Source organism: Pelodiscus sinensis, chromosome 1, assembly GCF_049634645.1.
Source record: "Pelodiscus sinensis isolate JC-2024 chromosome 1, ASM4963464v1, whole genome shotgun sequence".
In the NCBI taxonomy this organism is placed as follows: Eukaryota; Metazoa; Chordata; order Testudines; family Trionychidae; genus Pelodiscus; species Pelodiscus sinensis.
The window spans coordinates 330,103,320-330,121,286 of NC_134711.1; the positions used below are offsets into that span (position 1 = coordinate 330,103,320).

At 50.0% G+C, this 17,967-nt stretch overlaps 2 protein-coding genes across 2 annotated transcripts; both read left to right on the plus strand.

The window, feature by feature from the left end:
• The first annotated feature begins 599 nt into the window (after nt 1-599).
• On the plus strand, nt 600-2,203 carry LOC102444669 (olfactory receptor 52B2-like). The gene has a single exon (XM_006119234.2). It carries the CDS (start codon nt 1,253-1,255, stop codon nt 2,201-2,203), a length of 951 nt encoding a protein of 316 aa, XP_006119296.2. The 5' UTR covers nt 600-1,252.
• A 13,218-nt stretch (nt 2,204-15,421) lies between these two features.
• Nucleotides 15,422-16,372, plus strand: LOC102460433 (olfactory receptor 52B2-like). The gene has a single exon (XM_006123369.2). The coding sequence runs from the start codon at nt 15,422-15,424 to the stop codon at nt 16,370-16,372; it is 951 nt and encodes a 316-aa protein (XP_006123431.2).
• Nucleotides 16,373-17,967: the final 1,595 nt, after the last annotated feature.

Genomic DNA, 17,967 nt, shown 5'->3' on the forward strand with positions numbered 1-17,967 from the left:
AATGCGTAAGGCAGCCAACTGCACATCCTGCTGCCTCTGTCACTTTCCCCTCACTGCCTGCAAGGGAGACCAGCCAGCAGTGGGAACTGGGAGGGATGCGTCAGCCCCCGAATGTGCTTGGGGGGAGGGGACTCCGGGCAGTCCCAGGCAGGGGGGAGAGGGGACGGGTTTGTCTCTCTCTTTCCTGTGCGGTGTGCTCAGACCCACTCCCACTCCAGGCTCAGCCCATGTTGTTGGCACAGACAAGCACTGACCTTGCTTTGAATTTAGAATAAGTAGCTGCCGAGGAAATTGGGTGTCCCTGGTTCTTACTGCTTCAGAGGGGTACCAGAACGGACAGACAGACAGACACACAGAGACAGACAGGCCGACACTCCCAAATATCGGGTGGAATCGCATAATAATTTACTAATTGAAGCTGAAGATTAGAACATGCCCGCAGGCTCCTCTGCCTGGTGATGCCCAGTTCCCACCGAGGAGAGGCTGAATTTTGTTTGCCATGATGGCCTATGGGCTGGGTGCAGGGTTTGTATGATGGATCCCCCCTGCTGGCCAAACAGCCCTGTGGGAAGAGCTGGGGCGCTGGGCGTGACAAGGACTCAGGGGTTAGGTGAACAGGAACCCCACTCTGGAGCTGGGGCCAAACACACTCGGATGGCTCTATGGCCGGGGACTGTCCGTAGGTGCAGGAAGATTCTATCCTCACCATGTCTGGTGCTGGTCAAGCCACCGCTGGGATCCTGGGCCCAGTCCTGTGTCCCCAGGCTCCGAATCCATTAGTGTCCCTTCCTGCACTGAGGCACCTCTGAGTGGCCGCTGTGTCCGTGGGCTCTGCACCTCCCCATGGGGGTTCAGCTTCTCTCAGGGGCAAAGCAGGGAGCAGGGCCAGAGCTGGGGAAATAAATCACCATGGAGCTCAAGAAGCTAAACAGTCCCTTGTTGCTTCTGGATGTGTCCCGGAGCTGAGGGAGGCCGGCTTCACAGGCTGGGCTCTCTGAGACTCTCTGCCTGGCCCTGCCTGCTCTGTGGCTGGATTGTAGAGTGGTCACCTGTGATATCTGAGCTCCTGACAGGTCCCTGTCACCAGCTCCGACTCTGCCCTGCACAGCTCTGAGTGCAGCTCTGAGGCCCAGGTGTGCAGGGTGTGAGCGGGAAGTGAGAAGTGAATGTGAAGAGGCGGGAGCCCAGCAGGCACTGATCTTGTCTCTGCTTCCAGCCGGGCCCGGCACCCAAGTGGAGCCCTCAGCGCCCCATGACCGTGCCCAACAGCACAACGTTCAGTCACCTCACCTTCATCCTGGTCGGCATCCCAGGCCTGGAGCCCTGGCACCCCTGGATCTCCATCCCCTTCACGCTGATGTACATGGCGGCTGTTCTGGGGAACTGTGGTCTCCTCCTGCTCATCGCCACCCAGCGCAGGCTACACGAGCCCATGTTCATTTTCCTCTCCATGCTGGCGGTGGCTGATTTAATATTATCTACATCTACCGTGCCCAACACGCTGGCCATCTTCTGGTTTGGACCCAAGGCCATTTCCTTCAGTGCCTGCCTCATCCAGATGTTCTTTGTTCGCTTTGGACTTGCCACCGAGTCGGACATCTTGTTGGCCATGGGGTTCGATCGGTACGTCGCCATCTGTGACCCCCTGAGGTACACGACTGTCCTCACCAATGCAAACATCGGGAAAATAGGCACCGCCATTGTTATCAAAAGCTTTTGTATTGTTGTTTGTGTTGTCTTTCTCCTCAATCGGCTGCCCTTCTGTGCCAGCAATGTCATCCCGCACTCCTACTGTGAGTCCATTGGGGTGGCCAGGCTGGCCTGTGCAGACATAACCCTCAATATCTGGTTTGGCTTTTCAGTGGTTCTCTTAACCATTGTGGTCGAAGTTGTGTTCATCGCCGTGTCTTACGTGCTGATCCTCAGGGCTGTCTTCAAGCTGCCCACTAAGGATGCCCGGCTCAAGGCTCTCAGCACCTGTGGCTCCCACGTCTGTATCATCCTCTTATTTTACATCCCAGCCTTTTTCACTCTCCTAACCCATGCTTTTGGCCACAATATCCCTCAGCACATTCACATCCTGCTGGCCAATCTCTACGTGCTCGTCGCCCCCGTGCTAAACCCTGTTGTTTATGCGATGAAAACCAAGCAGCTGTGGGAACAAATGATCTGTGTTTTGTCTCAGACAGGGAAATGGTTCTGAGTCCAGTGCCATGCGATTTGCTTGTTGGGGTCTTCCATACTGCAAGGAGAGGGCAAGAAATGGACATTAACATGTTAGCTCCTTGTATCAGAACAGACATTTTCAGCTCCTGACATATTTCATTTCAAATCCACGGCCATGGCTCAATGTGGCTTCGAGAATCATGAATTTTTTGCCTTGGGACCCATTTTAATGATACTCCCAAAAGAGGGAGACTTCACTAGTCTTAGAGGAAGTCCACAGGGGTGGTGACTTCTCATGCTGCCCATTTTATGCTGGTCTGAGAGGCAATAAGATACTAACAAGTGACTTACTCTCACCCCTGGTTTGGCAAGGAACATCTCTGCATGCTGTGGAGTGTTCCACCACCTCCCATGTCCTGGCAATGAAAAACACCATCAGTTAAACAATAATTTTGTCTGGTACATATTTAGGGATGTGGGACTCGCCAGGCTTGAACATAGCCCCGGTCTATATTACCCGTATTCTGTCTCTAGTAACCACTTCTGGCTGCTTAGAGGAAATCCCAGAGAGGTGTACACCGTTATCCTGTGCAAGGGAAAGTTTCCGCCTAAACCTCAAGAGAGTTGGCTTATATTCAGGACCAGGAAAGTTTTAGCCTTTGTTACTGTACGTATGGCTACTCTCATCTGTATTTATCACCAATTTCTTTTGTATCCTGCTCACCATATGGCTGTGAGTTCCAATGGCTAATTGTATTCTGTAAGGGGAAAAAACCTCTCTTGCCCCCATTTTCAGTTTCCTGCCTTTTGTTTCAGTGCATTTCTTTCCACAACGTAAGTGCAACATTTTGGTTTATCTCTCAACATTGGGCCCCAAACAGCCCCATGGAATCTTCTGCTGCTAATTGTTAGATTTGTAATGGTTCTAGCAGATTTGCAAAAGTGATGACTAGTTATGATCCAAGTTGTACGTATTGTCACTACTGTGAGGGTTCCAGGACATGAAATTCTTCCACAGGGTCATCCCACTGTCCTATGTGCATGGACTTCTGTTCGCCTGATCATTTCTGTAGAGCAGTGAATTGCCTCATGACTGGAAAACCTGGTCGCAGCCCAGCTTTCTGTCTGGGTGTAAATTTCCATATTCTGTATTTCTCATATGCTTTATGCTAGATAACTTTCCCAATGATCCCTCCCATGAGTTACGGTTTTGTAGGGAATAATTCCAGATACACTGGATGCAGCTGAAAACAAGCTGAGGTTTTATTGTACACCAGCGCTGGTGGAGTACCACCCAGGGGTTAACTTGGGTAAATCAAAACATACATTAGATTATCTAGGCAGCAGATGGACGGAGGGGAAATGATTTGATAGGTCTAGCGGCGGAAACATGATGAGCACATAAGCCAATGAACTACGAAGGTTACACAGTACCTCCGCACATCGTCAATTAAACATCTTATCAATAATACCGGTAGTTATTTCTAACATAAGCTAAAATAAAATGTCGGCCAGAAATATAATGCATCTACTGCAGGAGTGATATTGCCTTGTGTTGGCACAGTCCCTAGGAGCCAAGCTTATTTCCTAGGAATAAAGAAGAGAGTGAAAACTTCCATGCAATTTGTCTGGTACCACTCTTATCAGAGTGAGGCACTCTTGAAATGTGGTTGCCAGGGAGACCAGGGTCATGGCAGCTGCCCGTGCTGTTAATTCCCAGTCTCAGATTTAAGATTTGAGTTCTCAGTTCTCAGCATGATACCATGGGCTGCTTCAATTCTCGCCTCTTAACCTTAGGGTTTTCTAACCCGCCAGGTTAAGTACAACAGTTTTAAGGTTTTTAATTGACTTTGGAAGCGCCGGTACAGCACCAGCACTGTCATGAATGTTATAATTGAAACTTCCCACATAATTTGGCAAAACACTACACAAATCCTTCCCCAAGGTATTTCGTTACCAGTAAAGGCGCTGCCCATGATTATAGACTTGACTTTTACTGCCTGGTTGAGTGCCGCAGAGTAGTGTGTTCTGGTATGGTCCACAGTTTTCCCTATCTGTGTTTACCTCATTCGGCCGACCCCGATATGCCTTTGGGCATTGGTCACCAACTCCAGTAGACCCTCCTCTAGGTACTTACTTCCGCCATGCCACTCAAGATCCCATGTTAGATTACCCGTCATTGCAAAAGTGCAGTAGAGCCGCGGCCCATCAACGGTCAGGATCTCCTGGCAAGGGACCATTGTGCACACGGATGGATATGGCAAGGGGCAGGACCTTCCATTTAGTTCAATGGAGTGATCTGTCTAGGTAGTCAAACACCAGTAGGTACCTTTCATTTGCGCCAGTTCAGTGTGCATTTATTTCTCTGTGATGACCACTTCAAACCTAGACAGAATCGTCATGATGTTATATGGGCAGGCACATAAGATTTCCTTATCAGAGTGGGTGCAACAGTCCCTAGGGTACAGGGAGACCTTCAGAATAAGCGATGCCCTGTTTTAATTATATGCCCCTGCTTTGGTACAGGCAGGGAGGTTACTATTCGGGCTCATTGTGAGTGAGGAATACCCAGAGGGTCCAAAAAGCAAAAGGTTAAACTATGGCCTGTCCAGGTGGGCCTCTGGATTCTCATGGATTCTCTACCTCCCCACTCCCATGAATGGGTACGGGGGAGGTGGGGACTCACCACTTCCATGAGGGTTGGATGAACTCAGTCATCCAATAGGTCTGTTACAATTCCTCGATAGTGGTGGCTAAAGCTTGCCCTATTCTTCAATGCTGCTCTTTTAATTCCTTTAATGTAGTCCTGTTAATTAACAATCCAAACAAGTCTTCTTGTTTCCCTTTATTCCTGTAGCTAGTTTGAGCTCATTTTGTGCATTTGCTTTTCTAATCTTGCCCCTGCATTCCTGTGTTGTTTGCTTATATTCATCCTTTGTAATTTGTCCTACTTTCCATTTTTATAGGACTCCTTTTTCATTTTTAGATCATGGAAGTAAAAAAAGGAATCCTATAAAAAATGGAAACGAGGACAATCATCTGTGCCTTCTCTCTCTGTGTAATGTGTGGTTGTGTCCCGTATGGGGCTGAGCAAAGAGAGGGCTAGAGGGGGTAATGTTGTGCCAAATTCCCCCCTAGGTTTGGGAGAGGCAGTGCAGTTGGTAAGGGTGTGCCAGCTGAGAAATCCTTTTCTCCCCCTTCTAATGCATTCTCTTGGCACAGAGGTGCTGCAGCTTGTAAGGGTACGTCTAGACTACAGGCTTTTGTCGACAGAAGTTTTGTCGACAGATACTGTTGACAAAGCTTCTGTCGACAAAGAGCGTCTAGACCACATTCAGTTCTGTTGACAAAGCAAGCCGCTTTGTCGACAAAACCCTGTAGTCTAGACACAACCCTACATGCAATAACACCTTCTGTCGACAGAACTCAGCAGTAGTGTAGACGCAAGTATGGTTTTGTCAACAAAAGTCCACTTTTGTCGAAAAAACTCTGTAGTCTAGACACACCCTAAGTTACATTCCTCACTGCGGGGCAGATTTTTGCTCTTCTGAGCTTCAATCTCATCCCTCAGGGCTTTAATTTCTTTCTCTTTTAATGTGAGGGTTTGTAACCATGTCATTGCTACTTTCTTGGTGTTTCCACTTTCCTTTTCAGTCCCCCACTTGATCAAATCCTTCTCTGGTGCTTGCTTGTAGCCTTGATGTTCCCGTGGGCTAGCTCCCCCTTTTCTCTGCGATGTCATGACTTCTGTCGCGCTTAGCCCTCAATCCCTTCTTCCTTTATTTCTCTCTTCTCCTCTTCTTTCCTTTTCTTCTCCAAACTTGGTTCGTGGGCACAAGCCCCCAGATCAAGCGTTGGGGTTTTGGGTTTTATGGAGGTTGCACGCAGCTTTCCTTCCTTGGATGTCACAGACACTGACACCACACTCACCAGGGAATCTCTCCCTCCCTTCTCTCTGCACACAGCTTTGCCGTTCCCACCAGGGGATGAATGATCCCCCTTGGTTGTCATGTCCTGAAGGGCACGACCGTGGGTCAGCCTTTCCCTCCTACAATTCCATATACAGCTTATACCGCATGGTCCTTGTGCCTTCAGGCACCCTCCCACTGCCGGCTGGGTTGGGGATTTGCACTGTTCGAGGGTGTATACATCATGTTTCTGTTGTGGGGCTTCCAGCAGGTCTTGCAATGTTACATGGAATGAGGGAGTGGACCACCAGTTTGTACTGCCTGCCGCGTGGCATACCCAGTCAATTCTGAACTTAACGTACGACTCAGTAACTCCCTGGTGGCTTATCCAGTCCCTCCATAACAGCCCCTTAGCCCAAACAATATACTGCCTTCTTCTGCTTACTCCCACACAGTCCCCCCCCCCCCTTCAGGCCTGCCTCTTATGCTTGGTTCACACACATCCAGGTGTCTCGTGCCTCAAACGGGAATGGATCCAGAATGTGTCTGAAGGGAATGAGAGACTTCAAAGCCTGGCCAAATGAGGTGGTAAAGAAACATACTCACCTCTCTTTGGGTATCAGTCTCTGATTCCCAATCAGCTGACAAGTCTGGATACCGGATGAGCCCCCAAACTGAAGGGAATAATTCCAGACACACTGGATGCAGGTGAAAACAAGCTGAGGATTTATTGCACAGCCAGGGGTTAACATGGGTTAGCACTACTTAAATCAAAACATACATTACATTATATAAGCAGCAGGACGGAGGAGAAGAGATTTGATAGGTCTAGAGGTGGAAACATGATGAGCCCATAAGCCAATGAACTACGAAGGTAACACAGTACCTCTGCCCATTGTCAATTAAACATCTTATCAATAATACCAGTAGTTATTTCTAACAAGCAAAATAAGCTCACCATAAACAAAGGCATGTTGATGGCACTTTGTGGGCCGGAAATATAATGCGTCTACTGCAGGGGTGATATTGCGTTGGATTGGCGCAGTCCCTGGGAGCCAGGCTTATTTCCTAGGAATACAGCAGACAGTGAAAACTCCCACGCGGTTTGTCTGGTACCAGTCTTATCAGAGTGAGGCCCTCCTGGAATGTGGTTGCCAGGGAGACCAGGATCAAGGCAGCTGCCTGTCCTGTTAATTCCCAGGCTTCAGGTTTAAGATTTGAGTTCTCAGTTCTCAGCAAGATACCATGGGCTGCCTCAGTTTACCCCTACAGGTTTACTGACTCTGACTGTCCTATTTCTATGCATGACTCTTTTTTGTGTCACAGGTTAGGAATTTTGACCATGTACCAATAGTTCTGCTGTGCTCCTTTGGGTGACACCCACTTCTAACACTTCAAGTACCACAATGGAAAAGCCAGACAATGAGATATTACAGAGACACGTGACCTGATCACCTGACACTACCATCCTTCTTGGATGGCTGACCTTTTGTAGCGAGAGGTGGGGGCATCAAAAAAGGATTCCAGATTCATGGAAAACCTATTGAAGATGAGGGTAGAAAACAATCAAGGTCTTTAGTTTGAGTCTCCTCTTCCTCCCAATCCAAAGAAATATTTGAAATCATCTGGAAGGAAAAGGCCTGGAACTGAGGGCTGCAGAGAAGAACTGCTTGACTATGAGGTGAATGGGGTCTGAGGGGTGGTTCAGATAGCTCAAGTCTTATCTCATTAGTTAATTGTTTAGACTGAAGCCTAATTTCCTCAACTCTAATGGTGAAAAGAATACACAGTGAGCCCTAAAGAGTACCCAAAAATTCTAAAGAAGCAGGAAGTAGGATTGCAGGGGGCCAGGAGAGCCAAAGAAAATGCAACATGGGCTTCTGAATTAGAAGCAGGAGCCCTTTCTGATCTTTTTGTATGGCAGGAGAGCAGCCCCTGGAAGAACCAGTGATGAGCTAGGGAACAAGGCACAGAGAATGTTGTGACATCCAAGCCTAAGAAAAGACTCACTCTAGAAACTCCAGCTATGTGAGTAGAACAGGGAAAGTTTAGTTAGATGAGATCAGGTCATTTTCTTTATTTGGGGGTTTCTTGGCCATCTCTGGGCTGAGCACATGTAACTACCCCCTTTCATTGTAAAATTCCAACTTGAATCCCTGGAAAACAATTGCCTGTGTTTTTAATCCCCTTTCCAGTTATTCTGTAATACCAAGCATCCAAGCAATGTTCTATCAAATGCATTTTCTTTATTTTTCTTTTTCTTTCTTAAATCTTAATCGCCCTTTTCAGAACATGATCTGGTTGCCATGTTCTAGAAGGCTAGAGGTTCTGTGTGCCGCTGCGTAAGACTGTGCAGCCAATCCGCTCAGAGAAATCAGAGTTCCCTTTTCAGCTGATTGCAATGGCTGGGTTTTCAAGGCCTTTACAGAAAGAAACTTAAAATAGCTTGAGTGTCACTTACAGGAAGGATTTGCCAAGTGCACCTTCCATGGTTCTTTAAAGGGTTTTGTGTTTGAGTGTCAGTGGAGATAACAATCCAAGGCCGGAGAATCTGTAACCTTGGGGTGCTTGGACACAAACCTTTAGTAGCAAAGTCTTTTTTAAGTCTCCTGTGGACCCCCACTCTCTGCACACAAATTGCCAGAGTGGGAAACAGCCCAGGCTTGAAGGACACTATGCCTGTGAAGGAATCTACCAAAAAAATATCTCTGTTACGGAATCATTGTTTGTAACCAGTTTAATTAATGAATGAAGCTTAGTTTGTATGCCATGTTTTAGTGCCTTAGTAATCCACATTGTTCTGTTTCCTACCTCTTTAGCCACTAAGAATGTATGTCTTTGTAATTAATAAATGTATTTCTTGTTAATACTGATACCTAACTCCTGTAATTTCTAACTGGGGTAGCAGGAGGTTGTGCATGGCTTCCTCCACATTGAGATACAGGCAGTCCCCAGGTTACGTACAAGATAGGGACTGTAGGTTTGTTCTTAAGTTGAATTTGTATGTAAGTCGGAACTGGTACATATTGTAGGGGAAACTCTAGCCAAACATTTCTCCAGAGCTCAGTTTTATTCTCCCACCCCTCACTTCCCTCAGTCCTTTATTCTCAAGCTGAGGTGTCTCCTGAGAAAAGCCGCTCCGCGTCTCCCTGGTCTGCTGGGGGGGGGGGGGGCGCTAGCTTCGCATCTCCCTGGATTGCTGGGAGGAAGCAGCTAGTGCGGGGTTGCCTCACCCCGTTTGTAAGTAGGGATCCGATGTAAGTCGGATCCATGTAACCCGGGGACTGTCTGTAGGTGCGAATTTCATATAATTTTGGCTCTGCACTCCACGAGAGTTGGGCACCTGGGCTCTGTCCCTTTAGCGGAGACTTCCGTAAGATGATCTCCATGTCTGTCTCCATCCGCAGTTGGGTGCGGCCCTACCTGTGTGTTGCTGGAGGAGGCTGAAGAGCCCGGCTCAGCAAGCCAGGGCTAAAGGGTGCCCAGTCTGACAGAAAAGTCAGCTCACTGATATCTCAGCACATCACCTGATATTTCGAGGGGGCCCAACCCATTACTCTCCCAACTGTCTTCACAGGGGCCATTTAGTGGTCTTTGCCCTAAACGTCATGGGCCAGATAAGCCCCCTCCAGTTCTGCTGTGTGAGGACGGGTTTGCTAATACCCTAGAGTCCACCATGGACTCAGCTACCTGGGACCAAAAGGAAAATAATATTTATAAAACTGAGGTAGGAAGGAGATTCCAGGCTACAGGAATCCTCTGTCTTCATGGAGTGGGTGACTAGAGTCACAGGGAGGCACTGGGAGCTGCAGAGCACGAGTGAGGTGGTTTCTTCCCCTCCCTACCTCTGGCTACGTGGGCTGAACTCTGGCCAGTTCTACTGGGGTGTGCAAGGGTTAAATTAGGGGTCTGGGTAGTTGCGACCATGAGAAAGGGGCACAGCCCTGGCAGATGCTGTTTCTATTCAGTGACAGACTTGTTTTGGTTCCTCCTTCCCTGCTTGCTTGGGAAAGAGGAACATGCAACTGCACCCAAGATGTAACCTTTCAATGAATGGCCTGGTGTTAGCAGTGCTATCTCCCTCACCCCCTTATCTGCAGAGAATTATACAGTCAGGGTCATTTCTCCTGTACCCCTTGTACGCTGCTGATGTCAGGAGAGTTGTGATGTGAGACCTGCCATCCTCAGTTCAAAAGCTGTGAAAAGGGGCATGTGTCATTATGTTCAGCACACGGTTCTGATTATGCATTCTTTGGGTGTTCACCAAAAATTCCCTCTCCTAAATTAGGTACTCAAGGGTGAGGGAATTGATAAGGGTATTTACAAACTAAGATAAAAGGGTGTAACCTGAATAAATTCCTGACTGACTCGCATCCGAGGCGAGTGGGATCGGAGATGGAAGGAGCATCTGCAATAAAGGTGCCCTGTTACCCCATCCGCCTCTGGGTAACCTGTTCTTTTCTAATAAATAAGTAATGGAAGAAGCTGTAAATCTGCAAGTTCCTGCCTTCCCTTGCCCCCCTCATGTGAGGACGGGAGGCCGTGCTGCCCAGGGTGGGGGGATGGATCTGTATGGGTGTGGTCTCCTCCTGACATGTCTCCAGCCAATTCTGCAGGACACCCATCGCCAGGAGCTTGTTTGTGTCCAGCTTCTGCAGCTCATCCACCACGAGACTCATGTTTGGACTTTTATAACCTTTTATTTCCCATTTGGATGCCAGCACCCATGGCCCTGGGCTCCGTTATGGGCGAGCGCCAGCAGTCTAGTGTCCTTACGCGATGGATGCTGGACTCACACAGGCCTCCTGCCTCACTCTGCTGCATCTCAGCCCAGGGCCCGGACAACGGCGGAGCGACTTGCCCTGGGTCAGTGGAGATGTGCCCAGAACACACTGACCTTGTGGGGCACAGAGAACCCCCTAGCCCAGTGCTCCAGCCGCTCACATGAGACCTAGGATCAAACCCCTGCTCCAAATTGCACAGAGCTCACACTAACCACCCGGTCTCCCATCACCCAGTGAACTCTCCTGCTGCGTAGTTCAGGCCCAGGAGCTCTGGCTCCACCCAGAGGCACCCGCCCATCCCATGTACCATGGGAACCAACACGTCCCAGCAGGAAAGTTTTGATTGGGGCCCTGCCCACTCCCATCGAGAAACGTGCCAGCTAGAGAGAGTCTCTGATTGTAGGAGTGAATGGAGCGGGGAGCACAAGGGGAAATGTGAGGCCTGGGGGTGGTGGAGCATGCCGAGCCTCTTCCAGGGCATGGGTGTTCATGGGAAGGGCGGCAAAGAGGCTTTCAGAGCTCCGGACCAATCATGGTCTGGGATTGACTGGCCCCGCCCCTTCCTGTTTAGGCCCTGTCCATTCCGGAGTGGCCCGGGCCACTTCAAACAAAATTTGCGCAAAAATCCGCAAAGCGTCCACACCTCAAGGGTGCTATTGTGCTAGAAAATCTACAATCAACACAACAGAGCACTTTTGGCGGTGAAGATTCACCTCCTGTGAGGCATAACTCCTTTTTGTGCTATAGCTGTTGCCCAGATAGGCAGGTGTGGATGCTCCACAGGAGTTTCTTGCACAAAAAGAATGGCCATCAGAGCTTCTTACACAAGAGCATCCATGTAACGTGGATGCTGTCTTGTGCCAAAAGCACATCATTTTGTAATGCGCTTTGAGGTCTGGACACGCTTTTGCGGAAGACGTTTTGTACAAGAACACTTCCGCAAAAGGCTCCTTATGCAAAACCCTGCAGTGTAAACAAAACCTTGCTGTTGATTCTGTATAGAAACACTCCTGTTCACTTATTTTAAACCTGCTGCAACTTAATGATTCCTGTCCTTGTTTTATGGCAAGAGATTAATTACTTCTCCCTTTCAGGCCATGAGTGCCTAACGAGATCCAAACCTGGTGTTTCTATAGCTTAGTGTAGGAGTCACTAACTTGAGCTATAAAGCCAGCTGGCTGGCAGCATATGTTAAGCATATGGAATAGTGATAGAAATGTAGCCGTGTTAGTCTGGGGTAGTTGAAGCAAAATGCAGGACAATGTAGCACTTTAAAGACTAACAAGATGGTTTATTAGATGATGAGCTTTCGTGGGCCAGACCCACTTCCTCAGATCAAATAGTGAGACCTTGTTAGGTCTTAAAGACCTTTTACATCTGCACTTGAAAGGGAATCCTCTGAACTGTCATTCATGTTAAAATTCGACACTTGCCAACAAGGACTTAACAAGAATTTGAACTTTCTCACCCATTACCAAGACAGTTTCCCCAATTATCACCTGTAATACCATTAACTCACAAACATCCCACTCTCCCTACCTTTAATATCAGCAATTCACAGACACTTACCTTCCTTCCTCCTCCTTCCCACCCCCCACCCCCTGCATCCCCCTTCTGTTCTGCAATGTGATTTGTCCTTTTCATATTTGTTCAATTTTTTAATTGTATCCTTTGGTATATATGGTTGTGACTACTTTCTTCCACTATTTGATCTGAGGAAGTGGGTCTGGCCCACGAAAGCTCATCATCTAATAAACCATCTTGTTAGTCTTTAAAGTGCTACATTGTCCTGCATTTTGCTTAAGCATATGGGTTACTCATGTTTTGAGAGACCTCGATTATCCCCTCTTATTCATATCTTGCCAGTATTTATTCTCCCAGTCTTTGGGGTCTACACATGTTAGCTCAGCATCTCTGTTTCCTTTCCTATCTAGTTCACTCCCCTCCCAATAGGGCATCCTCTCTCACTGTTTCTTGGTATTACAATACTCCATAAATTGTCACTGTTCCAGCAAGTCTCCGTGGTACCTGTTAGAGAAGAAAACTCAGGCCACATTTGACTCAGCTGCGTCTCTCTTGGAGCTGGAGGGGAAATTCCAGCAAAGTTTCCGTTCCTAGACACCAGGAATATCACTCCTGTAAACACACAAATCCCCTGATCCCAGCCTGCCCCTGCCTGCGGCTGAGCTGGAAACTGCTCTGTGCCCAGGGCTCCCTGCTGGCTCCGACCCCGCTGGGACTCCCAGGCAGGCAGGATAAATGTCCCTGCCTCCGAGCCCCGGCCAGTGCGGTTCCTGCCCCTGCAGCTCCCCACCTGGATCCCAGGCAGAGACTCTTCAACCCCGGCTGGGGCAGGAGACCGGTGAGTGTTTGGGGGGAGGGTCTCCTGCACGGCTGCCCCCCTGCTGAGAAAGGTGCCCTCGTGAGTCATCAGTGGGACCTGAGTTTGCCAAGGACCCAGTCCAGGGGAACCGTCACGGCACCTAGTGTCCCTGGGAGCAGGGGGCAGGTCAGGTCGGGCAGCATGGTGCCCACAGGGGAAGGAAAGCCAGGGAAACCAGAGTGATCAGCCATGGAGACAAGTCTTGGTTTCCCTGCCTTTCCCTCTGGGCAGAGGCACCAGCATTTCCTACCCTGAGCCCCCAGTGACTCCGCTATGAAATGCGAATGAACGTCCGGGACACAGACACGGGGGCAGGGCTGGAGGTGGCAGAGAGGGCGGGTGCATGGACAGACGGGCAGGGACAGACGGACGCTCTGTAGTTACTCTGTGCTGGGAGGGAAGGTGCAATTCTTATGGAGCAGCCGACGTCTCCGCTCCCAAATACTGAGCCAGGGCTCCAGGAGCTGGGCCTGCCCGGGGGGGCTGGGGAAAGGCTGCCCAGGGACACAGTTGAAGCAGTGAGAAGGGCTGGTGTGAGCGGCAGGGCATCTGCAGCCAGGAGAAAGGCTCCAGGGACTCGGCTTCCAGGCGCCCAAGTAGGGAGGCGCCCGGCACACAAGCAAGGTTTGCAATGGAACGTCCCTGCCTGGGGCACTCGTCCATTTCGGCAGATGTTCCAGGGCCCAGAGGAGCCCATGGGGGGTTGTTCATGCCGGAGGCTCCTGCTCAGCTGTTACCTTGCAGAGTCTCCCGGGCGTCTCTGAGCTGGGCCTGGCTGTGGCCCCAGGGAGCCCTCACTGACCAGCTGCTGGCCTGGGGCAGTGAGTTAAAAGCATCAAAGAGCAACATGCAGCTCCCGCCAATAAGGCTGGGCTGGAGCAGGGTGCGATTTGTCCAGCCTGCTGCCCGGTCCCATGACCAGCACCAGGGATGCAGCGAAGGGCAGAAAACTCCAGCAGGGGCAGATGTGGGGGAACGTGACACTTCTCCAGGATCGCCCAGAGCCGCAGTCGTCAGCCACCAGTTGCAGTGGGGAGAGGGAGGTTTCATCCACCGCCTCTGCCACTTTCCCCTCACTCCCTGCTGGGGGGAACAGCCAGAAGTGGGAGGGGAGGTTCATCCCCCCACTATCCTTGATGAGTGCGTGGGAGGAGGGGACTCTGGGCAGTCCTGGACAGAGAGGAGAGGGGACGGGTGTCTCTGTCTCTTTCCTGGGCCGTGTGCTGAGACCCACCCCACTCCAGGCACAGCCCATGTTCTTTGCACGGCCACGCCCGGAACTTGCTTTGAAGTGAGGATAAGATGCAGCTGCCTGGCACACTGGGTGCTCCTAGCTCCTACAACTTCAGAGGAGTGCTCGCACGGACAGACAGACGGACAGAAACAGACAGACAGGCAGGATTTCTCAGTTATAGACTGGAATCGTGTGATAGTTTACTTATTAAAGCCGAAGATTCGAACTTGCCTGCAGGCTCCTCTGCCCGGTGATGCCCAGTTCCCACCGGGGAGCGGCTAACTGTCATTTGCCTTGCTGGACCATGGGCTGGGGAGTAGGGTTAGTAGAATGGAGCCAAATGCGCTCGGGTGGCTCTATGGCCGGGGACTGTCCGTAGGCGCAGGGAGATTCTATCCCCGCCGTGTCTGGGGCCAGTCCGGCCACTGCTGGGATCCTGGGCCCAGTCCTGTGTCCCCAGGCTCCGAATCCATTAGTGCCCCTTTCTGCACTGAGGCACCTCTGAGTGGTCGCTGTGTTCGTGGGCTCTGCAGCTCCCCGGGGGGTTCAGCGTCTCTCAGTGGCAAAGCAGGGAGCAGGGCCAGAGCTGGGGCAATAAATCCTCACAGATCTCGAGTAGCTCAATGTTCCCTTGTCACTCCTAGGTATGTCCAGAGATGAGGGATGCCTACTTCACGGGCTTGGCTCTCTGAGACTCTCCGCCTGGCTCTGCCTGCTCTGGGCTTGGTTTGTCGAGTGGTCACCTCCAAGCTCCGAGCTCCTGACAAGTACCTATCACCTTCTCAGGATTGGCGCCGCCCAGCTCTGAGTGCAGCCCTCACACCAGGGGCGCAGGGCGTGAGCAGGAAGTGAGAAGTGAGTGTGAGAGGGGCAGGACCACAGCAGGAACAGACCTTGTCTCTGCTTCCAGACAGGCCCAGTGCCCAAGCGGAGCCCTCAGCGCCCCATGGCCGCGCCCAACAGCACAACGATCAGTCACCTCACCTTCGTCCTGGTCGGCATCCCGGGCCTGGAGCCCTGGCACCCCTGGATCTCCATCCCCTTCACGCTGATGTACACGGCGGCTGCTCTGGGGAACTGTGGTCTCCTCCTGCTCATCGCCACCCAGCGCAGGCTGCACGAGCCCATGTTCATTTTCTTCTCCATGCTGGCAGTGGCCGACTTACTGTTATCCACCACCACAGTGCCCAACACGCTGGCCATCTTCTGGTTTGGACCCAAGGACATTTCCTTCACTTCCTGCCTCACCCAGGTGTTCTTTTTGCACTTTGGGATTAACAGCGAGTCGGCCATCCTGCTGGCCATGGGGTTCGATCGGTACGTCGCTGTATGCGACCCCCTGAGGTACACAACTGTCCTCACCAATGAGAAGATCAGGAAAATAGCCACGGCCGTTGTCCTAAGAACTTTTTGTGTAATTGTCCCTGTTGTTTTTCTCCTCAAACGTCTGCCCTTCTGCGCAAGCAATGTCATCCGGCACTCCTACTGTGACCACATCGGGGTGGCCAGGCTGGCCTGTGCGGATATATCCCTAGATATCTGGTATGGCTTAGCAGTGCCTATTGGAACCATTATACTAGACTTCGTGCTTATCGCTGTGTCTTATGTGCTGATCCTCAGGGCTGTGTTCAAGCTGCCCACCAAAGACGCCCGGCACAAAACTCTCGGCACCTGCGGCTCCCACCTCTGTATCATCCTCTTATTTTACGTCCCAGCCTTTTTCAATTTCCTAACCAACCGCTTTGGCCACAATATCCCTAAACATGTTCACATCCTACTGGCCGATATGTACGTGCTCATCCCCTCCGTGCTAAACCCCGTTGTTTATGGGATGAAAACCAAGCAGCTGAGGGAACAAATGGTCTGTGCGTTGTCTCGGAAGGCAAGATGGTGCTGAGACAGAGCAATGAGACTTACTAGCAGGGCTCTTCCTCACTGCAAGGTGAGGGCCCCCGGCACTGAAGCATGGACATTAACATTTCAATTCCCTGTAGCAAAACAGACATTTTCCTCACTGGGGATGTTTCTTTGCATGTCTAGGGTGAGGTCTGCGACACCTTCCGCCCCACCTCCCCCTTTGCTGTATGTAATGGATGGATGGATATGAATATACATAACTCAAAAGTTCTTTCAGGAAATTAGTTCGTGTAACCCATCACCCCTCATGTCACGATCTGCTGGGTCTCTTTCTCTTACATTGACATGTATATCATTGGTGTGTGTAAGATTAGATCTATCGAATGGGGAATACTTTCCAGGTTTCAAATGTGTGAATGAGAGAAATAGTGGGTGTTACCCTCAGCTGTGAAACAATCCCTTTTGTCCTTAAGTCTGAGCAGGATTTGGTCAGGAGGTGCCTCAATACTTTAACAAAAAGACTAGAAAAGCAGAGGTCTTGGTCTTTTGGGTGGGATGCAGCTGAAGGAAAGGAGCCGAAGATCCCAGGGTGGGGAGACAACCCTGGTTTGGCGGGGCAGCTGGAGAAGAAGTTTTAAGATGAGGGAAACAGGAAAATGAGAGAGAGTGAGGTGCAGAAGGAACTAGCCAGCATGAGGGTTAGCCAGCAGCCTGGGAACTAAGGGGTCAACCTTAGCTAACCAGGTACATTCAGCCAATAGGAATGCAGGTAGGAATTTCAAACCGGGACAAAGGAATATTTAGTTTTTCCCTCTTTGGTGCTCTGCAGCTATGGAGGGAGACACACAAGTCTCTCTTTTCAAGAAACAATTCTCCCTTTTCTGTAAGTAGGCTAAAGTTTAGATAAATCTATTGGATGTTTTTGTTTTATAGTGTGGGGAATGGGGTGTCGTGTTGGTGCACTTTTAAACGATGTTTTGGCTTTCCTTTGAAACTAAGTCCTGGGTCCATGGTAGAGTTTCTCCATGAGCATTACTTTATTACTTTTCCATCCGGTCATTCTGCTTGCAACAGGAATATTGTGTTGATAATAAAAGTTCTTTCTCTTTTCCTCTCATTAGCCTGGTATTGGTTAATTGTTGTGTCCTGGTTTTTACTTTAGGGGTGAGTTTTCCGAAGTGATCTCTCCTCTGGTTTCTTTATTAATATTTGGGTGGTGGTCACGGAGATTTTATTCCCAAAATCAAGCTTGTTAAGATTTTGGGGGGAAGATTCATACCAAAGCCTGGTAGATAAGGTTTTGGGGTACTTATGCTGGGCCTCACTTCTGAATTTATCATGCCAGAGTGGGGAAGGAGCCATGACAGAGGTGGAATAGAAGAGACTGGTAGAATTAAAGCGGCATGAGATAGAAGCCACTAAAGCCCAAGCTGCCCAAGAGGGAACCCTAAAACTAAGATGACTTGAAATGGGTGGAGAAGGAAGAGCTTGAAGAGACCTGCTCGAGAGAAGAGGGAAAGAGAGACGCATCACAAACTGGTTGTTCTGGGTGAGACATTGGCTCCATTGACTCGGGGACATGAGTGTCCTTACGCAATGGATGCTGGACTCACACAGGCCTCCTGCCTCACTGCA